Source organism: Salvelinus sp. IW2-2015, linkage group LG3 (assembly GCF_002910315.2).
Source record: "Salvelinus sp. IW2-2015 linkage group LG3, ASM291031v2, whole genome shotgun sequence".
Taxonomy (NCBI): domain Eukaryota; kingdom Metazoa; phylum Chordata; class Actinopteri; order Salmoniformes; family Salmonidae; genus Salvelinus; species Salvelinus sp. IW2-2015.
The window spans coordinates 17,000,028-17,019,784 of NC_036840.1; the positions used below are offsets into that span (position 1 = coordinate 17,000,028).

The 19,757-nt window shown below is 41.9% G+C and overlaps 1 protein-coding gene across 1 annotated transcript in view; it reads left to right on the forward strand.

Annotated features, from left to right (window-relative positions):
* LOC111951675 (collagen alpha-1(XXV) chain) overlaps window positions 1–19,757 on the forward strand; it is a 140,151-nt gene that overhangs the window by 64,134 nt on the left and 56,260 nt on the right. The window contains exons 11-12 of the mRNA XM_023969897.2: window positions 1,723–1,767; window positions 10,164–10,226. Of these exons, the coding sequence (XP_023825665.2) occupies window positions 1,723–1,767; window positions 10,164–10,226 (108 nt within the window). The remainder of the gene's footprint in view (window positions 1–1,722; window positions 1,768–10,163; window positions 10,227–19,757) is intronic.

Below are 19,757 nucleotides of genomic sequence, written 5' to 3' on the forward strand. Positions count from 1 at the left end.
GCCCCATCCAACTTCATGTCTCTTTCTAGAGCCACTCGTATAACTTGGGCATTCAGGTTAGAATGGGGGATCTTAGATAGAGCTTTCAAAAGTGTGTTTGATTTTTCCAGCAGTGTCTCAGATGGAAGGAGTTGACACTTGATTTAGAAATTCATCGTCCCTTGGCCCATGTTCAGCTCTGATGATCAGTGATTACATCCACCTGGGACAGCCTGCTCTGCTAATCAAACAAACCTCTGAAAGTACAATCTGTAAATCCACTACTGTATCTGCACAAATGTATTGAATATCGGCCACAGAGTACAAAGTAAAGCCCCCCATCCTGACAAAAAGCCAGCCTGGTACTTTTTATAGCAGTGCCTGCCATGTATTTTCTTGCAACGACAGAGCCATTTGCTAGGCACAGCCAGAGCTGCTGTCAAGACTGCACTAGGATCCCACCTAATACACTATTTACTACCAAGAGCCATACCCCGTTATTCTCCATTATTTTGCGTCACAGAAAAAGAGTCCATGAGGACAACAGGCAGCCCTTTCCTGATGCTGCAAAACAGGTTCGGCCTGACACAGTCAGATTTGTATGCGATTTTATGGCAGCTCACAGTCGTTCTATCTATTTGCTTAAATATGGTTTCTTACAAAGTTGTATTTCTCTTCCAGTTGCCTAATATGGAACTGTTGATCTCCATTGAATAATGAATTTGGGTGACAGTCGGTAGAGAAGGTTAAGTAGTATTTCCAGATGAGCTACTTTTATTCATTACATTTCCAATGCTTTCAGGAGGCTCAAATGTAATTTACAGGTCTCTCGCTGAGTTCTAGTGCTATTACTCTTGATCATTGTCAGCAGCACAAAATATTTCTTCTCATATGCTATAAATGTAATAGTCTTAAATAGTGCGTTAAATAATGCACAGTCAGAAGATTTTCTGTTGAAATGCTTCTAAGAAATCGTATGAAGTGCTTGGCCTCTTGCCTTTTCCATAGTTCACTCAACCCCAATTTAGCTTTCATCCTTTTGTGCTCTGTATGTGAGTCCAGAATTCTCCACTTGAGAATGACATTGCCTACATTCATTTTTGGACTTATAAATTAATTATATAAACCCATTGATTCTTGAGGAATATATCTTATAAATGCCTCATGAGCTTAGTTCAACTGTCATAACCAATCATAACCCAAAATATTATCTAGTCTCACTCCAATGTTTGTAAGCAATGTGAATGGAAACAAACACTGTATATCTTTAAAACTATAATGTTGATATCACAGATGGTCAGTCTTTGCATCCATAGCTCTGTCTTTGAATTTGAGAGTGGTGATGTTTCTCCAGCCCCACCCCTCAGATTTTTACCAAAACAGAGGTGGGGTGTCTGCTTTGTTATTGTCTCAACTGCTGATTGTGCCTTTTTAATGAAAATTGAGGGAAAAAAATAAAATCTCAGTAGAAATCAATCCAAACTTACTGAATTGAATCCCTTTAAAGCTGTTGCAGACCTCTTAACTTTATTAGTCCACATAATCAGCACCACAGTGGCCCTATCTAATGATGATTGCATGTAACACTGGTACATAACACAAGTGCAAGTTGTACTCTTCATCAGGGCCCAACTCATTTTAGAGCTGTTTGGGACCTAGTTATAGAGAGGGTAAAGACCGCGGTTGAAGGCACCAGGACAGATGCTCGACTCGCCTGTAACATGTCACACTTTTCCTATGTAGGGAGAGCCAGGACTTCCAGGGCTTCCTGGACTTCCCGGGATTAAGGTAAATTCTGTTGTCTTCATCCCAAAGAATTTCCAGTCTTCCCTGTGCCTTGTCTTCCCACCTACCAACATGCAAATCTAAGCTAATACAGATTTGTCAATAATTGTTCATGATTCAATGGTCAAGGATAAAACTATTTACATGTCATTCACATAAACAAATGCAAATTATTACTCAAATTAGAATGGAACATACGATCAAGATTTTGTTGTGAGTTGGCCAGCTGAATAGCAGTGCCGATTGTTAAATACACCCCTGGCAATGCTGCAATCAGGCATACCACTAAATGATTGGTCATTTCCTTTAGTTCAGTCACACATCATCTGAAAGAGCATCTACTGTATGTAATGCATAATTCAAGGATTATGATAATGACTTTTTGTTGGGCAAAAGAGCACTTGATTTTCACTTCAGTGGGAAATGAACGTCTACAGTTTTAGATTTAAATATGTGCCTCTATCATAGCTAAAAGTTGTGTAGATCTTAATGCCTTGAGACAAACACTGGTTTACAGTTGGTACCATATACTCAATGCATAAATCTGCCATGAAGAGCACATCTCCATTTTGACAAGCACACCTGAGGTACATTGTTACTAATCCCCTCTTCACGTAAGCAGTCAACAATATACAGCACTAGAGTATTTATGTTCACTCAGAACATATGGTCATATTACAGAGCTATAACGTGTGAATGCAAGCAACGCTAAAACAGCCATGTGATAGTGCTTATTGCTGTTTTAGTTTGTTTGCCTGTACCACTTGTGCCTTACCATTGTATACAGTCTAAACCTGGTTTGATTTAAAAAAGGGCTGAATGCTAACAATGTTGCACTAACATCTTCTCCTACAGCAAAAGAATATATAGAACTTCTCCATTATGGTCTTGATTGAACATACCAAGCACTATGGGTAACCTTTTCACACTTCTTCTACTGGCCATTGCATAGCCTTTCACGATGTGTATACACAGGGTTTAGTTAGTTACCCAATATCACTGATTAGTCCACACACTACGGTAAGATATTATGGTAGGACAAGGCATATGAGCTTTAAAGCTCCCTCCCAGAGTTGTCCTTAAAACCTGTTAAGCGTAAAGTGCCTGATTTTAGTGATATTGTAATAGTTTATTTGTTTTATCAAGGAAATTCATTATAATTCAGCCTCTATTAAACCAATGTGCTTCGGGGAGGTTTAGGCTAATAGCCACGCTTCCCAGCTTGAATGAAGTTCACCTCGGAAGACTCTGGGGTATCAGGTTAAATATCCACAGTCATTGGAAGCTGGGAAGTCCCGCATACACTTTCATTCACTAGACGGACTCTGTCAATTTGTGGAGGAAAGACACATCGCTAAGAACCTTCCGCATCATTAGCAACTAGTCCCATCGTTCTAGTAATGGGCATTCCAAGTCTTTTCTGTGAGCCGGATCTTTTGGTTCCGTTCACAGAAAGAGCCATTCATTTGACTCCCAAATGGCTCTTCGTTCAGTAGAGTTTAAACCCATGAAAAATAGCACATTTCTAATGTAAAGCCTAAAAGGTGGACTACCATTATGTCAGATCATGAAATGTGAGTTCAAATACTTTTTTACCGAACAATTCTTTGTTTTATTTTACACACTGCAAAAATCTGGAGTGGAACAGAATGAGCCTCTCTCCTGCAGTGAGGAATTACAATCTTCAGATAATGTTTTTTTATAACTTATCTATAGATAATCGTTGTCTGTTGAGCTGACAAGATAAAAATCTGTCATTCTGCCCCGGAACGACCCACTTCACCCACTGTTCCTAGGCCGTCATTGTAAATAAGAATTTGTTCTTAACTGACGTGCCTAGTTAAATTTTTTAAATTACAATTTTACAATTTCCTTTTTGAATATTATAGGCCTATGTTATGTAAGTATGTAAGCTGTAAAGTTGATTGTAAAAAGTTGGAAGTTTACATACACTCAGGTTGGAGTCATTAGTTTTTCAACCACTCCACACATTTCTTCTCAACAAACTATAGTTTTGGCAAGTCGGTTAGGACATCTGCTTTGTGCATGACACAAGTAATTTTTCAAAAAATTGTTTACAGACAGATTATTTCACTTATAATTCACTGTATCACAATTCCAGTGGGTCAGAGGTTTACATACACTAAGTTGACTATGCCTTTAAACAGCTTTGAAAATTCCAGAAAAGGAAGTCATGGCTTTAGAAGCTTCTGATAGGCTATTTGGCATCATTTAAGTCAATTGGAGTTGTACCTGTGGATGTATTTACAGGCCTACCTTCAAACTCAGTGCCTCTTTGCTTGACATCATGGGAAAATCTAAAGAAATCAGGCAAGACCTCAGAATTGTTTTTGTAGACCTCTACAAGTCTGGTTCATCCTTGGGAGCAATTTCCAAAAGCCTGAAGGTACCACGTTTATCTGTACAAACAATGGTACGCAAGTATAAACATGGGACCACGCAGCCGTCATACCGCTCAGGAAGAAGACGCATTCTGTCTCCTAGAGATGAACGTACTTTGGTGCGAAAAGTGCAAATCAATCACAGAACAACATCAAAGGACCTTGTGAAGATGCTGGAGGAAACAGGTTTAAAAGTATCTATATCCACAGTAAAACGAGACCTATATCGACATAACCTGAAAGGCCAAAACCGCCATAACCTCCAAAACCGCCATAAAAAAGCCAGAATACGGTTTGCAACTGCACATGGGGACAAAGATCGTACTTTTTGGAGAAATGTCCTCTAGTTTGATGAAACAAATATAGAAATGTTTAGACATAATGACCATCGTTATGTTTAGAGGAGAAAGTGGGAAGTTTGCAAGCCGAAGAACACCATCCTAACCGTTAAGCACGGGGGTGGCAGCATCATGTTGCGGGGGTGCTTTGCTGCAGGAGGGACTGGTGCACTTCACAAAATAGATGGCATCATGAAGTAGGGAAATTATGTTGATATATTGAAGCAACATCTCAAGACATCAGTCAGGAAGTTAAAGCTTGGTCGCAAATGGGTCTTCCAAATGGACAATGACCATAAGCATACTTCCAAAGTTGTGGCAAAATGGCTTAAGGACAACAAAGTCAAGGTATTGGAGTAGCCATCACAAAGCCCTGACCTCAATCCCATAGAAAAAGTGTGGGCAGAACTGAAAAAGCGTGTGCGTGCAAGGAGGCCTACAAACCTGACTCAGTTACACCAAATTATTGTGGTAAGCTTGTGGAAGGCTACCTGAAACGTTTGACCCAAGTTAAACAATTTAAAGGCAATGCTGCCAAATACTAATTGAGTGTATGCAAACTTCTGACCAACTAAGAATGTGATGAAATAAATAAAAGCTGAAATAAATCATTATCACTACTATTATTCTGACATTTCACATTCTTAAAATAAAGTGGTGATCCTAAATGACCTAAGACAGGGAATTTTTACTAGGATTAAATGTCAGGAATTGTGAAAAACTGAGTTTAAATGTATTTGGCTAAGGTGCATAAATATAACTGAATGACAGAGCATGGGGACTGGTCTTTATAAATCAATCAGATTTTTATTTGGAAATGTTAGGATTATTTTGTTTAGGCCTAATCCCGACCGGTCCCATTGTACAGCACCATATTATCTGAAACTGAAACCCTTAATTAAATCGCTTTAGCCGTGGGATAACCCTCCAAATGCACTGTTTTCTAACCACATCTGGATGGATCCATAACGAGTTACTATGGGAATAAATATCACTGAATGACAGAGCATGGGGACTGGTCTTTATAAATTTATCAGATTTTTATGTGGCAATGTAAGGATTATTTTGCTCATCGCTCGCAGTCACTTAGTAGCCAAGGCCTACTCCCGACCAGTCACGTTGTACAGCGCCATATTTTCCTAACTGAAACCCTTAATTAAATCTCTTGAGCCATGATTGTAAAATTAATCAAGGCTCCCTTTCCTTTGTTATTGAGTTTTATAACTAAAATGCTTGACTGTATTTAAAGACATGGATGACTTGTATGCTGTGTGATGACATGCACAAATTAATGAGTGATTGATTGATGTACTGTATATTTAAGTAGGCCTTTATACCAATAAGTAAGTTACGCTAAAACAGCGACAAATGCATTTTAGTTTTCTTGGAATAGAAACACGTTGTACAAGTGCCATATTTTCCTAATGTAAACCCTTAGACCTACAGTACATTGGCTACAGTAGGAAATACATTTTCATTTTTCTAGGAATAGAAAAATTATAATATTCATCAAATTAATTAAGCTAATTAGGCTCCCTTTGACTCTTAGGCCTACAGCTCCATGTCATTTCAATAACTTAGCTTCTCAAAGATGCCCTCTGGTTGGCAAACTAGCACTAACTGCCATTAATGGCAACAATGGCTGACACTTAAATAACGTGCCATAGAATTTTGCAACCCGCAAGCTGTGCTGCAGTACGATGCAACGTTTAAAGGAAGAACCACTGTATATGTCAGCAACCACAGCTAATGAAGTTACTGAAACCCTTAACAAGGAGGTGCAGTCAGTTTTGGAATGGGTGGCCAGTAATAAACTGGTCCTGAACATCTCTAAAACTAAGACCATTGTATTTGGTACAAATCATTCCCTAAGCGCTAGACCTCAGCTGAATCTGGTAATGAATGGTGTGGCTGTTGAACAAGTTTAGGGGACTAAATTATTTGGTGTTACCTTAAATTCTAAACTGTCATTGTCAAAACATGTAGATTCATTGGTTGTAAAGATGGGGAGAGGTCTGTCCATAATAGAGAGATGTTCTGCTTTTTTAACACCACACTCCACAAATCAAGTCCTGCAGGCTCTAGGTTAGTCTTATCTTGATTATTGTCCAGCCATGTGGTCAAGTGCTAAGAAAAACCTAGTTAAGCTGCAGCTGGCCCAGAACAGAGCTGCATGTGTTGCTATTCATTGTAATCAGAGGGCTAATATACTGTAAATACTATGCATTCCAGTCTCTCTTGGCTAATAGCTGAGGAGAGACTGACTACTTCACTTCTTTTTATAATAAACATTTTGAAAAAAATTATATTTGTTTGCATATTCAACTTACGCACAGCTCTGACATACCCACTTCCCCCACTAGACATGCCACCAGGGGTCTTTTCATAGTCCCCAAATCCAGAACAAATTCAAGAAAGCATACAGTATTATATAGAGCCATTATTTCATGGAACTCCTTTCCATCTCATATTGCTCAAATTAACATCAAACCTGGTTTTAAAAAACAGAAAAAGCAACACCTCACGGCACAAAGCCTCTCACCTATTTGACCTAGATATTGTGTGTGTATGTATTGATATGTAGGCTGTGTGCCATTTTTAATAGTATGTAGTTCTGTGCTTGAGCTGTTCTTGTCTATTAATGTTCTTTATTATGTCATGTTTCATGTTCTGTGTGGACCCCAGGCTTTCGAAACAACTAATGGGGATCCTAATAAAATACCAAAATACCAAAAATTTATGTTATTTACTATTTACAAGCGTTGAAAAGGGATTACAAATCATAAATAAACCCATTAGAGTAAATGTAATTCCTGTAAATTGGTTCGGTTGTATAGTCATCACATGATAAGGTTAAACACTGACAGTTTTGTAGTTTCAATGAGGCTAACAGGGGTGTTTTAGTTCCTGAAGAGCCTATGCAAATCCCAAAGTTGGAATAGTTACCACGTTAGTACTGTATGTATTCAGAATGTTAATATTATATTAGAATATGTAATATGCATCAATATTCAAGGGAAGTAAACATTTAAGGTGTACAAATGTAACATGATGAACAGGAGTGACATTTACGTTAATGGGTGGCCAAAAAGGACTATCTGAAAGCCATACCTCCAATCTGATAGGCTGCCACCTCTACAATATATTTTTTTTAAGTAAAAAAATGTAACCCCTCCCATCACAAAAGGTTCCGGTTTAAACCCTTTACACAGGGGTTCCTCGAAGACCCTCTTTCAACTGGAAAGGTTCCGCTGGAATGGCAACCCAAAAGGTTCTTCCAGGCACCTTTACTTCTAAGAGTGTGCAGCACTACTAGGTATTGTTCATGGCCAACTAATAAGAATAGTTTCATTCCGGCATTAGAATCATCCTGTTACATCTAACACCAAAGTGGAAATGTTTTGTCACTGTGGAATTTAAAGGGCTGATGTATCTCCAGACCAGAACAGGCAGCAGACTTGAGTTTAGAAACACTTAAGCTAATCAAATCTAATTGAATTGGTCACATACACATATTTAGCAGATGTTATTGCGGGTGTAGCGAAATGCTTGTGTTCCTAGCTCCAACAGTGCAGTAGTATCTAACAGTGCAGTAGTATCTAAAACAATTCACAACAATACACACATCTAAAAGTAAAAGAATGGAATAAAGAAATATAGAAATATTAGATAGAGCAATGTCGGAGTGGCACTGACTAAAATACAGGAGAATATAATACAGTATATACATATGAGATGAATAAAGCAGTATGTAAACATAATTTAAACAATATTAAAGTGACTAGTGTTCCATTATTAAAGTGGCCAGTGATTCCAAGTCTATGTATATAGGGCAGCAGCCTCTAAGGTGCAGTGTTGCGTAACTGGGTGGAAGCCGGCTAGTGATGGCTATTTAACAGTCTGATGGCATTGAAATATAAGCTGTTTTTCAGTCTCTCAGTCCCAGCTTTGATGCACCTGTTCTTACCTCACCTTGTGGATGATAGCGGGGTAAACAGGCAGTGGCTCGGGTGGTTGATGTCCTTGATGATCTTCTTCGCCTTCCTGTGACATCGGGTGCTGTGGGTGTCCTGGAGGGCAGGTAGTTTGCCCCCCGTGATGAATTGGGCAGGCCGCACCACCTTCTGGAGAGCCCTGTGGTTGCGGGCGATGCAGTTTTGCCATACCAGATGGTGATGCAGCCCGACAGGATGCTCTCAATTGTGCATCTGTAAAAGTTTGTGAGGGTTTTAGGGGCCTAGCCAAATTTCTTCAGCCTCCTGAGGTTGATATGTCTCTCCTGAGGTTGCTCCTGAGGTTGCGATTGTGCCTTCACCACATTGTCTGTGTGGGTGGACCATTTCAGATTGTCAGTGACGTGTACGCCGAGGAAATTGAAGCTTTCCACCTTCTCCACTGCGGTCCCGTTGATGTGGATAGGGGCGTGCTCCCTCTGCTATTTCCTGAAGTCGACAATCAGCTCCTTTGTTTTATTGACATTGAGTGAGAGGTTATTTTCCTGGCACCACTCTTCCATGGCCCTCACCTCCTCCCTGTAGGCTATCTATTAGTGTTGGTAATGAGTCCTACTACTGTTGTGTCATCTGCAAACTTGATTGAGTTGGAGGTGTGCGTGGCCACGCAGTCATGGGTGAACAGAGAGTACAGGAGGGTGCTGAGCACGCACCCTTGTGGGGCCCCTGTGTTGAGGATCAGCGAAGTGGAGGTGTTGTTTCCTACCTTCACCACCTGGGGGCGGCACGTCAGGAAGTCCAGGACCCAGTTGCAGAGGGCAGGGATCAGACCCAAGTCCCCGAGCTTAATGACGACTATGGTGTTGAAGGCTGAGCTATAGTCAATGAACAGCATTCCTACATAGGTATTCCTCTTGTCCAGATGGGATAGGGCATCGTCTGTGGATCAATTGCGGCGGTAAGCCAATTGACGAGCGTCTAGGGTGTCAGGTAAGGTAGAGGTGATATGATCCTTAACTAGCCTCTCAAAGCACTTCATTAGGACAGCAGTGAGTGCAACTGGGCGATAGTATTTTACTTCAGTTACCTTTGCTTTGTTGGGTACAGGAACAATGGTGGACATCTTGAAGCAAGTGGGGACAGCAGACTGGAATAGGGAGAGATTGAATATGTCCATAAACACTACAGCCAGCTGGTCTGCGAATGCTCTTAGGACGCAGATAGGGATGCAGTCTGGGCCGGGATTCTTCAGAGGGTTAGTAGGCTTAAATGTCTTATTCACATCAGCCACAGAGAAGGAGAGCCCATAGTCCTTGGTAGCGGGTCGCATCGGCGTCACTGAGTTTTACTCAAAGCAGGCAAAGAAGGTGTTTAGCTTGTCCGGAAGCAAGATGTTGGTGTCCGCAACATGGCTGGTTTTCTTTTTGTAGTCCATGGTTGTCTGTAGACCCTGCCACATACAGTGGTTGCTCAACTAAAAGTTTGGAGATTATGTTGTGGGACTTAGAGTTAATTTGTGGTTTAGTACAGTACCCTGCGTCACATAGGTACTTCAGTTACAATTTAGGGCTTGCTTAGTCTGCCTTTACATTTTTATACTGTTGCTGATTGTGTGTGTGCGTGCGTGCATGCATGCCTGCATGCATGGTAGTAACAACAGTGACATATTTTTTTATGAACATCTCTTATATCCTTGCTGATTACAGGGTGAGCCTGGATTCCTAGGACCACAGGGAGAACCAGGGCTCCCAGGACTACCAGGAACCAAGGTACGTGTCAATTTGAACCATGTATATCATATGTAATATACTGTACAGTAGTGCGTGAGTGGATGGCTAAACAGATGGAGGACTCTGGGTTGTTAAAGGAGGGTTACCCAAGAATGTTATTACAAGGTAATTAAAATGACAATCAGATCTGTCACTGTCAAGGCCAATTTCCAATATATCATTGTCATTGTCTGTCATGGTCATTTAGAACTTAGTACATTTTAAAACTTTTATAGATCTGCTTCTACAGTGTTTAGGCTTAGCAGATATCGATATCCAGGTCGAATTTGCCTGTAAACCAGATCTGGAATCAACACCTCCATTACAACATGGTGTCATTGATAAGCCACAGAAAGTGAGCTTCTGTGAAAATATAGGCATCAAGGTTCATTACCCATATGTCAAAACATTGCATTTAATGCAAAAACCTATGCGTCAACAGTATGCAAAAAGGTTTGAGATAAAGCTGCAATGGGTAAATCGTTGAAAGACTTCCCTTTATTCAGATTAGGCAGGCAGGCAGGCATGCAGGCAATCCCTGTATTCAATTGTTATTGTATTGTTACCACTCTTATGTGGTGTACAACCATGAAACAAGAATATATGATTACACTGGGATGAAGGGGTAACTGGGCAAAATAACATCTGGGAGCAGGGTTGGGGAGTAACAGATTACATGTAATCTGTTACATGTAAGGGATTACAAAAAAACGGTAAATGTAATCCGTTAAATTACCAGCAAAACGTATTGTAATCAGATTACAGATACTTTTGAAAAACTAGATGATTACTTCAAGGATTACTTTTAAATTCAGAAAGGAGGTTTGCAAAAAAAATATTTGACACTTCTGTTTTCTCAATAACATTCAAATCAGCATTGAAAAAAGGCGCAAGTTTAAGTTTGTTCCACCTGGCGAGTCTGACCACAAGTCAGAGACCACTATGATGCTATGATGACACACCAAATGGGTTTGAAAATAGCAGGAATAGGCTTTTGTAGGCTACAGTCCAAGCTATGTCTTCCAATGGTACGACTGCTGTCGGCATCCAAATATTATACAACTTGAATAAACGCTTGGAGGTAAGGATGACAGCAGTGGTGCAGTCTACGGCGATACGGATATCACTTATTATTGTTTTCTACATATCGCATTGATGTGAATAACACTGTTGCTCTCTCATTTAGCTATTTGCGCCTTAACGATTGTGGTTGTTGTGGATGGCTGTTCACAAATCTAAATGTGTATTTGAACCCAATAATGATTGAATTCAAGAAGTTTTAGCTGCCTATCAATCTTTTTTTTTAACCAGTGGACAGTGAGTGCAAAATGCGCTCCTGCTACAGCTGCACAGTGCGGATCCCAGCCTATGGAATAAAAGTGGGCTTTTTCTAATTCATGCTGCTAAAAAAATTAAATACATAGGCCTAATGGACACATGTTTTAACTCGCACACTTTTGATAGACTTAAAGGTGCAATCTGTAGTTACTACATTTATATTTGGACTTATATCCATTGATTCTTGACAAATATAACTTATAAATGCCTCATGAGCTTAGTTCAACTGTCACACTCCATGAGAACCCAAAAGAGGGATCCGGATGGGCCAGCACGGGAGCCGAGATAAACAGAGCCCTCAGGTGACTAAAAGCCCTGTCCGCCTCAGCTGTCCACTGCAAGCGCACCGGGGCCCCCTTCAGCAGTGAGGTAATGGGAGCCGCCACCTGACCAAAACCCCGGATAAAGCTCTGGTAGTAGTTGGCAAACCCTAAAAACCGCTGCACCTCCTTTATCGTGATGGGAGTCGGCCAATTACGCACGGCTGCAGTGCGGTCACTCTCCATCTCCACCCCTGAMGTGGAAATGCGATACCCTAGGAAGGAGACGGACTGTTGGAAGAACAGGCATTTCTCAGCCTTGACGTACAGGTCATGCTCCAACAGTCGACCAAGCACTCTGCGCACCAGGGACACATGCTCGGCGCGTGTAGCGGAGTATATCAAAATGTCATCAATATACACCACCACACCCTGCCCGTGCAGATCCCTGAAAATCTTGTCTACAAAGGCTTGGAAGACTGATGGCGCATTCATCAACCCGTACGGCATGACAAGGTACTCATAGTGCCCCGAGGTGGTACTAAAAGCCGTCTTATACTCGTCTCCCTCTCGAATACGCACCAGGTTGTAAGCGCTCCAGAGATCTAGTTTAGTGAAGAAGCTCGCCCCGTGCATTGACTCTATCGCTGTGCCTGTGAGCGGTAGCGGGTAACTTTACCTAACAGTGATCTGATTCAGACCCCGATAGTCAATACACGGGCGCAGACCTCCCTCCTTTTTCTTCACAAAAAAGAAACTCTGGTGAAGTGGAGTGGGAACACCCTCCGGTGAAGTGGAGGCTGGTGAAGTGGAGGACCAAATGTACCCCTGACGCAGGGTTTCGGAGACATGTGTTTCCATAGCCTCCGTCTCCGCCTGTGAGAGGGGATACACGTGACTCCTGGGAAGTGCAGCGTCTACCAGGAAATCTATCGCACAATCGCCCCGTCGATGAGGTGGTAATTGAGTCGGCATATTCAGGGGGAATTTGCACGGTGGAGACCTGGTCTGGACTCGCCACCGTAGTAGCACCAACGGAAACCCCTAAACACCTACCTGAGCACTCTCGCGACCACCCCGTGAGAGCCCTCTGTGGCCAAGAAACAGTGGTGTTATGACAAGCTAACCAGGGTAGGCCCAGCACCACGGGAAACGCAGGAGAGTCAATAAGGAAAATACTAATTCTCTCCGTGTGACCCCCCTGCGTCACCATGCCCAAAGGAGAGGTCATCTCCCTAATTAACCCTGACCCTAATGGTCGACTATCTAAGGAGTGAACGGGGAAGGTCACATCGACGGGAACAATGGGGGTCCCTAAACTATGAATCTATGAGCGCCTTATGTTGGGAATGCGGGGAAAACTCAGGAAAAGTGACAGACACAAACATATGTGCAACAGAGGGCTCTGGGTGAGAATGGTGCCGGCTCAGCTGGGGTGACGCCAGAGCGCCCTGCCTGCTACCTCGATTCCCAGAGGAACCAACCCGGCACCGACCGGCAGTGTGACCTCTGCGTTCACAGACACGAGTGGGAACACCCTCCGGTCTGCCTGCGCACCGCCCCTCCCAGCTCCATTGGTATCGGAGAGGGGGTGCGGGAGGATGGAACCACCAGACCCCGATCTTGACGTCCGCGAGTAGCCAGCAGGTTGTCCAGCCGGATGGACAGGTCCACCAGCTGGTCGAACGTGAGGGTGGTGTCTCTGCAGGCCAGCTCCCGACAGATGTCCTCGCGCAGACTGCAGCGGTAATGGTCGATCAGGGCCCTGTTGTTCCATCCCGCGCCGGCAGCCAGGGTCCTAAACTCCAGGGCGAACTCCTGGACGCTCCTCGTCTCCTGCCTTAGATGGTAGAGGCGTTCACCCACCACTACCCCCGGGCAGGTGGTTGAAGACTGCCCGGAAACGGCGGGTGAACTCCTCAAACTGGTCCAACGCCGCATCTCCCTCTCTCCACGCAGCGTTGGCCCACTCCAGGGCTTTCCCGGTGAGGCACGATACGAGGGCAGACACACTCTCACGACCCAATGGAGCCGGACGGACGGTGGCCAGGTAGAGGTCTAATTGTAATAGGAACCCTTGGCAGTTCGCAGCCCTCCCGTCGTAGTCCTGGGGCAAGGACAGACTAATCCCACTGGGTTCAGGCGGGAAAGGGGCGCTCAGGGGAGACCCCGGTTCTGCTGGTGGAGGCGCTGGAAGAAGTCCCTGTCTCTCCCAGCGGTCCATTGTCTGGACAACGCGGTCCATGGTGGTGCCAAGATGGTGTAGTATTGCTGCATGCTCCTGGACGCGCACCTTCACTCCTATGGCAGGGTACCGTTTCCTGCTGACTCCATAGTTCAGGTCGGTGATTCTGTGAGGGTGTTTAACTGGCGGTAGAGAAGTCAGACGCAGGAGAGAAATAACTGTGTTTCCAACGGCTCAGTTTATTTACAAAAAAACACAGGAAAACATAATAATAGAAATCAATGGGTAAAATAACACTTACAAAAAACAATCACCGACAAGGACATGAGGGGAAACAGAGGGTTAAATACACAACATGTAATTGATGGGATTGGAACCAGGTGTGATGGAAGATAGGACAAAACGAAAAATGGAAAAATGGATCAGCGATGGCTAGAAGGTCGGTGACAGGTGGAGCGAATGTTTTGATATTCTTTCATCTGTGGATTATCAAGATATCAAAGTGTCACCAACAAAACGTTTAACAATAGGCCTATAGAAAATGCAGCATATGGCATTCATTTTTCACATGTAAATGGCACTTTCAGTAGTGCTCAAAGCATGCCATTCCATGAGCGCAGCATTTCTTTTTCAAATAGAATCAATGAGCCCAATCAGTCCGAACCACTGTATGTTTTAGAGCTATGGTCTGTATTCCACCCCTACCTTGTCACAACTGATTGGGTCAAACGCATTACGAAGGAAAGAAATTCCACAAATTAACTTTTAAAAGACACACTTGTTAATTGAAATGCATTCCAGGTGACTACCTCATGAAGCTGGATGAGAGAATGGCAAGAGTGTGCAAAGCTATCATCGAGGCAAAGGGAGGCGACTTTTTAACCAACAAAGGGAGGGTAATCTCAAATATATTTTGATTTGTTTAACACTTTGTTGGTCACTACATATTTGTGATGTCTTCACTATTGTTCTACAATGTAGAACATGTAAAAAAATGAAGATGAGTAGGTGCATCAACTTTTGACTGGTACTGTGTGTATATATATATATATATACAGTTGAAGTCGGAAGTTTACATTCACTTAGGTTGAAGTCATTAAAACTCGTTTTTCAACCACTCCACAAATTTCTTGTTAACAAACTATAGTTCTGGCAAGTTGGTTAGGACATCTACTTTGTGCATGACACAAGTAATTTTCCAACAATTGTTTACAGACAGATTATTTCACTTATAATTCACTATATCACAATTCCAGTGGGTCAGAAGTGTACATAGACTAAGTTGACTGTGCCTTTAAACAGCTTGGAAAATTCCAGAAAATTATGTCATGGGACTGGAATCTTCTGATAGGCTAATTGACATCATTTCAGTCAATTGGAGATGTAACTGTGGATGTATTTCAAGGCCTACCTTCAAACTCAGTGTCTCTTTGCTTGACATCATGAGAAAATCAAAAGAAATCAGCCAAGACATCAGAAAAAAAATTGTAGACCTACACAAGTCTGCTTCATCCTTGGGATCAATTTCCAAACGCCTGAAGGTACCACGTATATGTGTACAAACAATAGTATGCAAATATAAACATCATGGGACCACACAGCCTTCATACCGCTCAGGAAGGAGACGTGTTCTGTCTCCTAGAGATGAAGGTACTTTGGTGCGAAAAGTGCAAATCAGTCACAGAACAACAGCAAAGAACCTTGTGAAGATGCTGGAGGAAACAGGTTTAAAAGCATCTATATCCACAGTAAAACGAGTCCTATATCAACATAACCTGAAAGGCTGCTCAGCAAGGAAGAAGCCACTGCTCCAAAACCGCCATAAAAAGCCAGTCTATGTTTTGCAACTGCACATGGGGACAAAGATCCTACTCTTTGGAGAAATGTCCTCTGGTCTGATGAAACAAAAATAGAACTGTTTGGTCATAATGACCATCGTTATGCTTGGAGGAAAAAGGGGGAGGCTTGCAAGCTGAAGAACACCATCCCAACCGTGAAGAACGGGGGTGGCAGCATCATCTTTTTGGGGTGCTTTGCTGCAGGAGGGACTGGTGCACTTCACAAAATAGATGGCTTCATGAAGAGGGAAAATGATGTGGATATATTGAAGCAGTTAGAGCTTGGTTGCAAATGGGTGAAAAGGCGTGTGCGAGCAAGGAGGCCTGCAAACCTGATTCAGTTACACCAGCTCTGTCAGGAGGAATATGCCAAAATTCACCCAATTATTGTGGGAAACTCGTGGGAGGCTACCAGAAACGTTTGACCCAAGTTAAACAATTTAAAGGCAATGCTTCCAAATACTAATTGAGTGTATGTAAACTTCTGACTCACTGGGAATGTGATGAAAGAAATAAAAGCTGAAATAAATCTTTCTACTATTATTCTGACATTTCACATTCTTAAAATGAAGTGGTGTTCTTAACTGACCTAAGACAGGGATTTTTTACTAGGTTTAAATGTCAGAAATTGTGAGAAACGGAGTTTAAATGTATTTGGCTAAGGTGTATGTAAACTTCCGACTTCAACTGTTCATATATCATGAATATCAATGATATCAAGAAGTTTGTATGAATCTCCCATTTCTAAGGTTTCTTGATGCAATGACATGACCTACGTTGTCTGAGTTTTGGGCAACCCTTCCCCTGCTTTTGTTCCATGCTGGCTGAAAACCTTGCTAGCCGGTAACTAACTGACACCAGACACAGATGAAAGCAGAAAACTATAAGTATATTTGCCTTGAATAAATAGGGGAAACCTCTAATTATATTTGCTGAAATTCTGCAGTCAACTTTTTTCACCATTTGACTAGCTACCTAGCTATGCAAACTAATCCCCTCTGCGAAAATGCCTTCTGCGATGTTGGTTACAAGGCAGTACTTATTTAAATTAGATATGAGAATAAGATGTTACCATCGGTGTATGACACAAAAAAAACTTTATAATCCTGCCTCCTGAATCCAAGTGTTTGACATGGGGGATGGGGCCAGTAACCTTTTGATCAAACTTGATCAATGTAGAAGCAGCAGTGATTTTTCATACTTTGGTATTCCTATATTGATCTGGTTTCATCCAAATACCTTCAAATTGTTTGACTGTGCAGGACCTTTAATTCAATTTTGTACAGTAGTTACATCTTATTATACATCTTATTTTTCACATGAAAGTATTAATACTGATCTACTTAATTTAATTGTGTTATTGAAACACTATTGGATTGAGAAAAATCATTAGAAATTATTGAAAACATTTATTCAGAACAATCAGAACTAGTACCTCCCAAATTAATCAGTTGTCAGCTCTAGCTCTGAGTTACATTCGTCCTAACTTCTAAATGAAAAAAGCACTTTACATACAACAGTTCTATTTTCAATTAACCATGGTATTGTGAAGATTTCAGGAGCTTTGTGCTTCCATACTAGTTTCTCAGTAACGGTTACATAAACGTTTTACTTGTACTTTTTACATGTGGTTGGTTATCTACCTTAGTAGATTTTTGTGTATGTCAGTTCTAGCTTTTTGACTTGCGTTCATTCAACTTGATAAAGAAATCACTACATGTAAATTATTTATTTCCAATTAACAATAACATTTTTTTTCCTTCACATTTTCAAACAGTCCATTTATATTTTCCAATGGGGCTATACATTTGGGTGAGGTTTTTTTCTCACCTGAGTAGCCTCGTTTCACCACCCAATTTTTTTTGACCATCTACTTTTCAGCGAAATAACACAATGTCAAACACAGGTAGCCTAGTCAAATAATTATCATCCAGTCACATTCTCTTGCGGGAATTCCACTAATGTAATGCCCGGGGTGTAGTGGAGGAAAGAGTCAGACGCAGGAGACAGAGAGTTCAGAGTAGCGTAACTTTTAATCACCACAAAGGTGAAACACGACGCCACTCCAACCAAATGCCCCAACACACAAGGGGAACAAAATAGTTCCGAAAATACAACTACCACGAACCGTGACATACACCCATGTACTAACAGTACACAAAACAATCCCGCACACCCAACAGGCGGGCCTGCTGGGTAATAAAGCCCTACTAATCACCCTAACTAAAAACAGGTGTAACCAATAAACAAATAAGGAGGGGGAGAAAAAAGTCAGTGGCAGCTAGTAGGCCGGTGACGACGACCGCCGAGCGCCACCCGAACAGGAAGGGGAGCCACCTTCGGTAGGAGTCGTGACAACTGATGGTCCGTATATAGCCAAACTTAGCTGCTGCTCATGTTGGTATCTGTACTGTTGGCGCAAAAGCCATGACAGGGAGACATAGTGGAATGGTAATGCGCGTGTAAGCAGTAGCTCCCGACGCCACTTGGGTACACTGCAGAATCCACCGAGAGGCTCTTGCTGCCAATGGAATGCCTGACACCTGGAAATATGTTTTGGACACTACAGTGAAAATGGTTAACTTTGTTAAAGCAAGACCCCTAAACTCTCGTATATTTTCTGTTCTATGCAATGATGTGGGGAGTGACCATGTAGCGCTTGGAAGAGAGACTTTCTTTGGCCAAGAAACATGAGCAATGGACATTAGACCTGTGGAAATCTGTCCTTTGGTCTGATGAATCCAAATTTGAGATTTTTGGTTCCAACCGCCAAGTCTTTGTGAGACGCAGAGTGGGTGAACAGATGATCTCCACATGTGTGCTTCCCACTGTGAAGCATGGAGGAGGAGGTGTGATGGTTTGTGGGTGCTTTGCTGGTGACACTTGGATTGATGAGGAATTGAGAAATTGTATGGTTGAGAGGGATGAGGCAAAAGGTATGGCAATTAAGGCTGGCAGCCCAACTGATTGCCAAACGTACTGCAAATTAAGAAATCATGCGACTAAACTAAATAAGAATAAAAATTAACTACACTATGAAACAAAGATAAATTATACAAAGGCTGTCTTGTTAGACTTCAGTGCAGCTTTTGACATTATTGATCATAGTCTACTGCTGGAAAAAACGTATGTGTTATGGCTTTACATCCCCTGCTATAATGTGGATAAAGAGTTACTTGTCTAACAGAACACAGAGGGTGTTCTTTAATGGAAGCCTCTCAAGTATAATCCAGTTAGAATCAGGAATTTCCCAGGGTGGCTGTTTAGGCCTCTTGCTTTTTTCAATTTTTACAAACGACATGCCACTGACTTTGAGTAAAGCCAGAGTTTCTATGTATGCGGATGACTCAACACTATACACGTCAGCTATTACAGCGACTGAAATGACTGCAAAACTCAACAAAGAGCTGCAGTTAGTGTCAGAGTGGGCGGAAAGGAATAAGTTAGCCATACATTTTTCTAAAAATAAAAGCATTGTATTTGGAACAAAACACTGACTAAACCCTAAACCTCAACTAAATATTGTGATAAATAATGTGGAAATTGAGATGACTAAACTGCTTGGAGTAACCCTAGATTGTAAACTGTCATGATCAAAACATATTGATGCAGTAGTAGCTAAGACGGCGAGAAGTCTGTCTATAATAAAGCGATGCTCTGCCTTAACAACACTATCAACAAGGCAGGTCCTACAGGCCCTAGTTTTGTCGCACCTTGACTACTGTTCAGTCGTGTGGTCAGGTGCCACAAAAAAGGACTTAGGAAAATTGCAATTGGCTCAGAACAAGGCAGCACAGCTGGCCCTTGGATGTACACAGAGAGCTATTAATAATATGCATGTCAATCTGTCCTGGCTCAAAGTGGAGGATAGATTGACTTCATCACTACTATTATTTATGAGAGGTATTGA